Below are 11065 nucleotides of genomic sequence, written 5' to 3'. Positions count from 1 at the left end.
AGTTTATCCTCAGATAAGTGAGACACAGTTTAGTTCGAAGTGCTGGAAAAAGAGTTACCGCCTCCTCCAGTCAGTCATTTCGTAATCTTATCCTGTTAGACATTTGTATGAAATTGTCATAACTAGCATATCATTTACCAAGTTGTGTGTGTGTTTCGTGAAGGCACAGTGACCTTTGACCACCAAATTCGTGGACGTTTGTGCCACATTTGAAGAAATTCTCTCCAGGAGTTCCTGAGATAACACGTTCGCAAGAATGGGAAGGACAGATGGACTAGTTCCTCCGGCCACAGCTATCACCGGCGAGGAGATATAAAAAATAAAAAAAACAGTGAGAGTTCATGTTTAAAACTTTTATCTTCATCTTGATTTACAAAAAGAAGAAGTCGTGACGATGTTACATGAAAAAAATAACCACACTTGACTAAAATGACTGATGAATACAAAACACATTGTTTCCATGTTGGCTTATGTTTCTCCAGAATTCATAAAAGGGTCATTTAAAAAACTTAAATAGACAATACATTAACAGACTAGAAATGAGGGACACCGTTGAAGGTGTAATGTCACTCATGTGGAGCATTTTAAAAGTCTGGCAAACCTGCTGTGGATGTGCAGCATTTGCATGCATATACCCACCTCCCAATGCAACTTTCCAGTTGCAGATGGGAGTCCTTTAGCTTGCTGAGAAGATTGTGGTATTTATCTGACGTTTAGAGTAGCAGCTCAAACTACTGGAATGAAGCCAATAAGTTAATTATGAACTTAAAACAATAGAGGAAAAAAAACAATTAATCAACAGCAGAAACGGAGGCTGTGTTTCGGAGGTCCTTATTTCCCGTCGGTGACGTCTCACTCGGCATCAACGACCATAATGTGTACAAAGAGTGCAGCTGAGGGGAGGACGTCTCCGTTCTTATTGAGCAGAGGCACGTGTCTGTATCCTGTGTGGGAGCACAAAGCGGCTGCAGTCAGTGGTGAAGACGGTGAACTGAGCTCTCTGTGCTCGACCAGAGAAGAGGACAGCTTGAGTTCATTTATGAAGTGTGAAAACAAGGAACTATTTTACATCCTGAGGGGTTAACAGTGAGGCGGAGGGAAAACAGAACATTTTGCAAATATCCGCTGCCAGTTGCTGAACTCACCCATTTTTAAGCTGTTGAATGGAAGTGTGTACTGCCCAACAAACTCATTATCAGACGTGGAGTCGTGGTCTTCAACGGCGAAGCGCACCAGTGCTAGCTCTGGCACATACACATCAAGCTGGAAGCTTTCATTCCATGCTGGGTTGAAACCTTCAACCGAAAAAAAAAAAAAAAAAAAAAGATGAAATGTACCGTCAGAAGTTGTGAATCATTCATTTGTGAAGCATTCCGGCTCCAGTTATTGGGTGACCTTTTAACCAGCCTGCTCTACTTCTGCCTCAAGGGCTGCCCTCGTCTCCCAGAGTGCATTTCCGGGAAAAAAACACCCAGAGGGCGTAAATACTTTAGTTGTATGCAGCTGTGAGTTTTACATGTTGAAGACGGATACACAGGGTAGGCAGAGCAGGAATTTATTTCCCCCCAAGTAAACAAGAGGCAACAGTCTTACAACTGAAGCGAAATGCCACCGTTGTTGTGGCTGCATTGCATTCTGGTCTCCTGAGGCTACTACGGGTAGAGACATGTTCTGAAGTCACGCGTCATAAATGCAAAAACACAAGTATAAAACCTTTTGGTAAACTGCATTGGCAAACAAAAGTACAGTACAAAACACAAGAATATCGCGTTTGAAGGGAAAGGTACCGTTGTTTTCAATCGCGATGGTCTCTTTCTCTGCAACATCAGCCGGCACTCCGTACACCTGCACTTTAACCAACGGGTCCACAATGGAGGATTTCTTCTTGTTCACTTTGGGGAGCTGCTGGGCAGATATAACCTGGCAATAGGGAAGGGTACATCACGTCAGTGAAAGATCCTTCCCGATCTCAACTCTGCACAATGCTGAACGGCGTGATTTGTGAACGGGAAGCGCGACAGCGAATGTCAGTCAATGTCAGTGCGCTTCATTGCAGTGAAAAACACTCACCATGACATGGAGCGTCTTGTGCTTCAGCCAGTCTCCTCGGGTCAGGGTGATGGGGTCGAACTCCGTGGCTACGTCCCTCATGAAGGCCGGTTTCAGGATGTAGCCGCTCTTTCCGTTAACCAGGAATCTGCCCTGGTTGACATCCATGTCTGTGCAGGCTGTCTGGAAGTTTAAGGCCACTGAAAAGGAAATAAGAAGAAGACGCAGGGGCAGAATGATGAATCGAAAATAAGCCAACGTCTCCCATCAGTTGGTTGTGACATTGGACTGTACACGTGAGGGATTGTAATTCCCTCCTTGCGTCAACATCGTGTACCTATTTGGCAGCCGGCGTTCCACAGAGGCACTGGGTTGTAGTTGGAGGAGTCGGTCCTGGAGCCTCCTGGATAGATGCGGCTCAGCTTGTCCACGTTGTGGTGGATGTAGGAATTGGCTGCAGAGAGCACATTGAGACAGAAGAACAGAGTCATCTACTGAGCTGAAAAGCTAGATCCTGATCTTCTATCATAAATCTAGACAATAACATTTGAGTGAATCCAGCATTCCTCACCCGACTCCTCTGCCAGCGTCATGGCCTTCTTCTCCTTGAAGGACGACATCTCGTAGAAGCTCAGGTTCCGTTTTGCGTCCTCAAAGCCGTGGAAGTGGACGCTCTTACAGTAGACCACCATGTCAGACAGCTCTTTCGCTAGTTTCAGCTTCTTTTTCGCCTATGCATCAACAGGGAAATCAAGTGTCGGTACAAAATAAACGTCGAAAGAAATGTTAGCGGAGGTCACCTGTGCGACGCCCCACCTTTCTCTTCTCTTCCTCCTTCTGTTCGTCCTCCTCGTCTTCATTATTCGACTCGTCCTCCTCCGTCACGTCCGTATCATCAGCCGCAGCTGCCTCGGGAGCGAAGCTGGCCTCCAGCTTGTTTAATCTCTTCCCTTTGATCAGGAACTTCCCCTTCAGCTCCTGAAGTGGAACAGTGTAGGCCCGTGAGCAACTTGACATCAAAGCGCCCCCCCCCCCCCAAAAAAAAAAATGAAATCTGCCGATAGATAAGAGTGGACACAAACCTCGGGAGATGGAAAGTCGGTGGGCATACCGTCCCCCAGGGGGGAGGTGATGAGTGCACCGCCCAGGATGGAGCTCATGTGGTGGGCCATGACCTTCTGCTGCTCCACACTGCAGTGGTTCTCCAAGGAGAGGATAACTGGGTAATCGGTCGTCTGGTGGGGACGAGTAGACAGAAAACAGAGAGCGCTCAGGTCCAGAACATTCACGTGGAAGCACTGACGGACATTACGGGACGCCAAACGCACCTTAAAGGCGTACTCCTTGATGGATTTGATGGCGTCCTTGAAGAGGATCTTAGAAGTCAGTGTGTAGCCGTGGTAGATCTCCGGCTCATCGTCTGATCCGTCCCAGACGTCCAGCTCCACACAGCGGCAGCCCTTCAGCAGAGCCCTGAGAGGGTCACAACCAACATCAGAGCCTGAACGGTCGGACTAAAGAAAGGCTCTGTAGAGCCGCACGAGGGTTGTCGTTAATAAACACCTAAGCAGTTAGGTGACAGATGGTTAAAATGGATAAAACAGCAACAACTAGGAGAAATGCATTTGAATTAGGAGAAGTAGCAAATCCTTACGTTTGTAAAGCTGGAACCATTTTAATCATTTAAACAAAGAATCAACTAACAAAATAGTTGCAGAAGAATTTTTCCAAATATCAAATGGTGACTCAATCAACCAATCAGAGTGGGTCTTCACGTCCACCTCTCCACCGTCACACAGATTCTCACGGGCTGGAGGAAAGCGGTTACCTGATGTAAGCGTCCGTGCTGCTGGGCCCTCTGAGCTGGTCCTCCATGAGGTAGGTGTTGTGCGAGGAGGAGATGAAGTACTGGTTGAGGGGCCGGCTCATGTCCTGGTGCACCTCCCTGTGGTCTGGATTGAGGACCATGGACTCTGGATGGTGCAGGTACATGAGGAAGCCGTCTTTGGACAGCAGCTTCTTCTCCTTGGCTGGAAGAACACGAGGAGAACGGCAGCGATGATTTATTTCGCATAGGAATCCGAGATAAAGATCACGAGTTATGTTCTGCACCTCTTAGCATTCGTGTTGATAGTTGCCCTTAAAAAGCCGTCTAAAAGGTGAGCTGGCTCCCCCGGCATGATATTTTAGATGCACATCACCTGATACATAATAACAATCTAAATGCAAAATACAAGGATCACGGGCCCTGCTGGGTTTCAGCAATACTTGAAACACCTGAAACAAAGAGACGGTTATTTCAGCACGCCGTACTGACCATTTTCGTCTGGCTCGTGCTTCTGGATAATGCTGTGTGCGTCGGCCAGCGTGGCCTTCTCTCTCTGCTGTTCCATGATGAAGTCCACCAGGTTCTGAGGACTCATGAAGCCCGTGGTTTTAGCGAACTCTCCGTAGATGACGTCGATCTCCTTCCGGTGGGTCAACAGGTCATAGAAATGTTTGATCTCCTCTCCAGCCAGGTATCCCGATTTGGATTTGTCGCATTTCTGTGCGGCGGAAATGTCAAATGAAAGTCGGTCCACACACTTAAAAACGTCATCATGGTCTTAAATCATACATTTACATCTGTCTATGGACACTTTTTTTTTATTGCTCCTGAGGATATCTACTCATGATTCTGACATTTAGGAATCATTCAAAAGCTCGGAGGGCATCACCTCGAAGAGCATCTCAGCGTAGTCGTCATCCACCTCGACGTTGATCAGACGCAGGAAGTTCTTGAGCTCCGACTGACTCATCTTATCATCTTTGTTCTTGTCGGCTTTCCTCAAGCAGCTGAAGATCCAACTATGAAGCTTGTAATGTAAGGAGAGTAGCTGTAACGCCGTCTTTCTGTCTGCATTCTGAAACTGTGTGCAACAGGAGCTCCTGAACCACGGACAAATGAGTCACGTCTAACGTCTAGCCTAACCCTAACCCCGCTCCCATGAGAAGGATACTGCTCCGTCTTCTGCTGCCTGTTGAGGTCCTTTCTGCTGGAGACCACTTTCTCCAGGCTGCTGACCCACCGCTTGGCCTCCTCCTCTGAGCTGGCGATGAGGTCCAGGTTCTTGCGGCGGCCCTTGAACATGATGGAGAAGCAGCGGCCCTCCACCTGGTCCTCCGTGTTCTTCCTCAGGCCCTCCGAATGACGGCCCATTCGCACTGCCGAGATCTCGTCGAGTGAAACTGAAGACAGGAGAAGAGTTGCAAATGTTTTTGGGGGTTTTTCGACATTTTTGTCACCAAATTTGAAGCACAGACTTGATGTATTTTAGTATGGCAGCTTTTCTTTATCAATGACTACTTTTAACATACTCTCTGTGTATTATGTTAAATATATATTTTTCATGTTTACTTTGTAGGTCTATGGTGCCGTGATGTGATTATGAACCTCGATTGATTGATTGATTGAGTGATGTCATTTTGTAGTGTGACCTGATTGGTCCACGTGGGTCTACCAACCTATTTAAGATATGCTCTCTGGAAAAGTAACCGGATGAAGGTCTAGGGGCCGACACGTTAATAAATATCTCTGAATGTGAGTGACGAGCACAGTGTGCGGGAGTCTTGCTGTTCTACACTTCCAGAATATATCGTTCAGTAAAGGAATTGTACTATGTCTAATCGTGCTATAAACACAAGGCAGCTCTTTTGTACTTTTGGTATCTTCAGGCATCACAGACCAGCCTGCTTGGTAAACACAAAGCTGCTGTTTGCAGTTTGCTGACGCCACATTACGAGTTTGGGTAGACTGAATTTCAACATCTGCTGATGTGCAAAGTGGTGGGATGCACCTTTAAGGGTTGCATGTCATCACGTGTGGAGATAGAGAATGAAGACACCACTATGCCACAGTTATCAAACTGAGACTTCATGACAGCAGTTTATGGATGTAATCCAAGTTATAAAACCTGACCTACTGCAACCACTCCTCTGCACACTATAAAAAAATCACTATCTTGATAAACACACCCACAGAACATAACAATGTTATCTTGAGCAACCCAGTTGCGTATGATAATGCAGAGGACTTTCAGAGAGGAATAATCTTTTTATAGCTCTACGATCTATCCTTCACTTTTATAATCCATGAATAAAAAAAATCCATCTGGTCTGAGAAAAGACTGATTTACTTGTAACAGTGCTGGAGACACAAATCATATTAATGTGATGACTTTAAGTCATAAGTAAAGAAGAGGTGTGAGACGTGTGTCCAGCACAAACAATCAGACAGATGTGTGTAAGAGTTGTTTTCTGTCAGGTCTCACACACATGCAGCTGGGTAGCTGGGACGGCAGCACTCACAGGTCTTGCTGTCCTTGAAGGTTCTCTTCGATTCACGCCACATGGTCTTGCAGTCCTCCATGAGTCTGAAGTAGCGGGTCTTCTTCCAGGACGGGGAGAGGACCTTGAGGAGGTCTCCCCCCTGCAGGAGGAACTGGAGGTCCGGATCGCCGTCCATTTCTGTGAACACCCCCCAAAGGAACAGAGAGAACAATCCAACAGATTAAACACTGCTTTTCTGTAAAGTGTTCTGAACTGAAGCCCATTTTACTCGATCCATGTGTCAGGTAACTGAAAGCGTAAACCCTGCTCCCATCTTCTCCTTTTTTTTTTTTTTTTACCTGAATTCATCTCATCAGAAAAACTGCAGAAAATAAGGAAACGTTCAAACCACAAGCAACAAAAGCTGGCTGATTAAAAGCCCTTCACCATGCAACGTTTTAGAGCTTTAGAAAGATAGAAAGATAGACTTTATTTCAGACTCAGGGTCCATAGAGACAAATACATAAAAAGACAGACACAAACAATAAAAGTACGGAGGCCTAGCAATGCCTTACAAAGAGACAGCTGTACCAATGTCGCCACAGCTGGGACTGGTAGCTAAACCTTATGTTGGTAAAAACAACTATGATCTCATTTTTAGAGTCATTAAGTCTACAAATGAATTTATACATGAGATTTCTTAAAACAGTTTGGAAAGTATTGACTCGTGCAGCCACAAACATTTCACTAGTACTGCTCCATCTTGCTCTCTTTAAAAGTATTCTCATGGCGTCATTGTAAGCTACTTGAAGTCTCTGTACTCTCTTTTTTTATGTAGTTTTGTAGTTTGTAGTTTGTAGTGCAGTGTAGAGTGGTGTACAATATGCTCTGAACAGAGACATCTTCACTCCATCTGTACACATACCAAACTTGCGTGAGAGACTGTTTGCTTGTGCATACATCATCGCCTAGAAATGTCGTTATCATCGGTCATGTGTTCTGTTATAAAATGACGGAGATATTTTACTTCACCACAGACACCAAGAGTATTGTCAGACAATTTGAAGTCAGGGAAGTTTAGACATTTGTCCTCTTTAGTTCGACAGATCAGGGTAGCACTCTTACTGGCGTTGTATTTGATGTCATGTTCCACACAAAACAACAACAAGTTGAGATCTGTGACAATAAAGCACGCCACTTAGTAATCTGACCCCGGATAACCCTTTGGCCACGTCTGCTACAAGAAGTCCGTTAAAAAGAATTACAGAACAGCCTACCTAGGAGCTTTTCGTTCATTTGTATCACCTTCTGTCTTCTGGCATGGCGGCGTGCTTCCTCCGCTTTGCTGAGTTCGGGTTCACCTCGCAGGCAGTACATGGTGCCCCTGCGGTACTGAGACGCTACCGGACTGTGTTTGTCGGGGCGATGGGACCGACCAGTGTGTCGGAGGAGGGCGTGGACCAGCCCCACTCAAAGTTCATCTCCGTTACGACTCTTGGCAGCCACGCACGCGCGTTCAGCTCACGTTACTATACGACTACTAGCCATGATGTGTGCAACGTTGCGTGCCGCAGCAAGAGGAAGTGGTTCAAAACGTCTGTCTTGGGCAATTATTAACTCGCTACAGTATGACCATGCATTTACAGCCCCTGCACGATATGAAAGTTACAGCCGGCATATAGTGTTGACAACTGTTGACTCGCGAGCGCCATCTAGTGGCGACCTTGCGGTACCGTCTCACGTGCTGTGTTCTGGGTTTCGCTCAATCTTGGCCAGATTTGTTCACTTTTAAAACGCGTAGACTACATGTGTTGATTAACAGGTCAACCAACACACTGAATGACGAGAGGAGGGACATATGGGCCTGATTAGCGCCTGCTGCAACAGTGGCGGGTTGTTTTTGTTGTTTTAATGGGGCAATGCGCTGTTTTGGGTTTGGCAACACTGCTTTTGTATGCGGGGTCAGGTGAAACTCCTGTAATGGAGCCACACCTTTAGGTACAGCATAAACGAAACAGCGATCTTTTTCGAACACGTTTCGTTCAATGTGAATGAATATCCGCAGTTAGTGAAGAAAAACCTCTGATTGCAACCATTACAATGTAAGAAAACACGAGAGACACTCAAATACAAAAAAATCTGGAACAAAGTCACTTCTAGCAAGTGCAAAACGCGCTTTAATTACCACAATTACACAAAAATGTGTCCTACCGTTGCTTTTCTTTTCGATCCCATTCGTCTCCATCCCTACTGAATTGTGGGCTCTCTCTCCTTTACGCAGCAAGTTTGTTTTTCCTCCCTTTTCACTTGATGCGCAGTTTCATCCAAAGTTGCTCCTTCTTTCCATGTGCGCAAAATTAGGTTAAGAACACTTCCTTCCGAGTGTGGGATCGCTGAATCGAGGACAACACCAAAGGCGGCGACGAGACAGGTGGGTCGCTACTTGCAGTCTGAGTGGTGTCAGCACTCCCGGAGGCTCCAACACCGGTTTGACAAGCCTGCCATGCGAGCCACACTGCTGATGACACAACAGGGAAGGTTACACCTCAACGCTTTTGTCATCAGGCGTGGGACTGGTCAACACAACAGACTGATTTAACAGCCAGCTATTAGCAGCATAAAAGGACAACTTTAATCCAAGACATTTATTGTTCAACTCTCTAAAACACTTCCTCACCCAAAGGTAACTCTAGATGTGAATAAACAGGGAGGGGACGTTAACCTTGGAGGCAGCCATAAGCCTCAAGAGACTATCAGGTTTTATTATTGATACAATGTGGAATTTCACTTCACGCCTATAGTTGATATTTGCTAAAAGCGGCTTTGGCAATTGCACTTCCCCGCAGGCACCTGCACCCCTTTTGAGCACAAGGTAAACATGATCAAGAAGGCTGCACAGCAGAGTTGGCTCGCAGCCAGACCACATAGTTGACATTAAGTTGGAGCATATTTGTTGCACTGAATGGGTCAGATGCAGTTTTGTTTTTTTCTTGCTTTTCTTTTCATGTGCAGCTCAGCCTTGGCAGGATAATAGCACTGCAATCACTGATGCGTTGGGGCTCTTGTGGCTCTCAGCACTTCCCTTTCAGGCCGGGCTTACCCTCAGCGCACTGTCAGCATCAGGATGAGTGGGCTTTAATGCAGCATCAGGGGGAGAGCTTCCAGCTTCCGGGCCAGGGGCCGGGACCACTTCCAAACCCCCCCCCCCCCCCCCCCCCCCCCCCCCAAAAAAAAACACGAGGTTCAGGGGAACACGCAGGAAAACAGTGCAGCGTTGTCTTTGGAACAAGCGGGTTATTTTACTAAAACATGCATTTTATCTTGGATTCACACTTTACACACTTGCACACCTTTATCTGGGAGCATCTCTGCTCCATGTGAGCCATTTGTGCGTTTTGCTCAAGGGCATCTTGAAGTAGGAGGGAGTTACATATTTACTTTCAGATAATTGATGATTTCACGTCCCTTCCTTTTAGCCATGTAATTGGCTCTAAGAATTAACAAAAAAAAGCCTGCAGCATTAGCTATTCCCTGTTCAGCTGCATGTCCTAATCTATGTGTTTTAGTAAAAGTCACTGCACTCAGGAAAAGTCCTTATGCAACAAAGGTGTGTGCGTATCAGTGAACAGCAATGAAATGCGTCACACACAACTTCAAAACACTTTAAACAGAAAATAATGTGACTTCTCTTGTTGATCAAGTCCCTATTTTGCTTGGTGTTGAACAAGCAAGAATAGGCCCCAGTGTTTCCTCATATATCACTGATGCCGTTCATAGTTCTGCTGCTTTCCCCCCAAAACAACCTTGCGTCTCAGTGACAAAGACTATGCAATTCCTGGGTTACCACAGGATATAGGCCAAAAGAGGAAGTTACGATAAATACAAAAATATGTAAACAGCTGTCTGATGTGTGTGTCTGCTGCAAACATATTTTTTTCTCAATACACTGAGTTATGAACATCTTTTGAGTACACTGCATCTGGTTTTCATGAAACGTCTTGGCAAGTTCCAACATGGAGAATGAAAGATTAAAGTAGCCGTAAAATAAACACTGTAGCCTGTCTGCTATCCAGTTGTGGAAAGTGACCAACATTTATTCAAGCACTGTAATAAAGTAACATTTTTAAGTATTTGTGCTGTTCTTCAATATTTCCATTTACTTTATTTTTCTACTCCACTACATTTTAGAGCAAAATATTATACTTTTTTACTCCACTACTGTGTTTAACAGCTATAGTTATTGCGTGGGCCTACTTTCCAAGATTTTACATTCAAAAAATACAATGACTTTATAAAAAAAAGCAATTGTCATAGATCAAACTACCAGCATTATACAAATAACTTAACATTAACACCATCTCGACCAGCTACAACTTTTAAGTACTTGTTAACTGATCACATGTAATTGGGATAAGTAATCAGATTACAAAAATAAGCAGTCAGACCAGATTACATTTGATTAAGCCAATTGTAAATGCTGAATATATCAAAGGGAGTTGTACTCCTCTCAGGTTGCCAGTTTTGTCGACGGTGATTTAACAAATATTTGGTTTTGTTTTAAATGATGATTTATGTAAAATGGAGTTTATGTTCCTTTTTATTTACACTGAAAATGGAAGATGAACATTTTGACGTGCTCTTCTTGCGTTACAAGAGCAAAGTCCTCTGTATGTGGCCTTCGATTAAAAAAACAGCAGCTCCAAAAACA

At 45.0% G+C, this 11065-nt stretch overlaps 1 protein-coding gene across 2 annotated transcripts; it reads right to left on the bottom strand.

Annotated features, from left to right (window-relative positions):
• Window positions 1-338: 338 nt before the first annotated feature.
• On the bottom strand, window positions 339-8852 carry LOC142956586 (1-phosphatidylinositol 4,5-bisphosphate phosphodiesterase delta-1-like). 2 transcript variants are annotated; one of them, XM_076098241.1, is made up of 15 exons: window positions 8569-8852; window positions 6397-6555; window positions 5049-5277; window positions 4767-4896; window positions 4367-4595; window positions 3878-4079; window positions 3378-3522; window positions 3132-3284; window positions 2866-3027; window positions 2621-2780; window positions 2387-2503; window positions 2071-2249; window positions 1788-1920; window positions 1146-1295; window positions 339-944 (listed from the first exon to the last, which is right to left on the bottom strand). In XM_076098241.1, the coding sequence occupies exons 1-15, from the start codon at window positions 8600-8602 to the stop codon at window positions 853-855; spliced, it is 2274 nt and encodes a 757-aa protein (XP_075954356.1). In that variant the 5' UTR covers window positions 8603-8852; the 3' UTR covers window positions 339-852. The 2 variants fall into 2 exon arrangements, with proteins under 2 accessions (XP_075954356.1, XP_075954355.1); XM_076098240.1 differs by lacking the exon at window positions 8569-8852 and adding an exon at window positions 7635-8159.
• Window positions 8853-11065: the final 2213 nt, after the last annotated feature.

This window comes from Anarhichas minor, unplaced genomic scaffold, assembly GCF_050575085.1.
Source record: "Anarhichas minor isolate MPS153535 unplaced genomic scaffold, ASM5057508v1 ptg000024l, whole genome shotgun sequence".
Classification (NCBI taxonomy): Eukaryota; Metazoa; Chordata; class Actinopteri; order Perciformes; family Anarhichadidae; genus Anarhichas; species Anarhichas minor.
The sequence above is the reverse complement of the archived record's forward strand: the minus strand, read 5'-3'. Positions and strand labels throughout refer to the sequence as shown.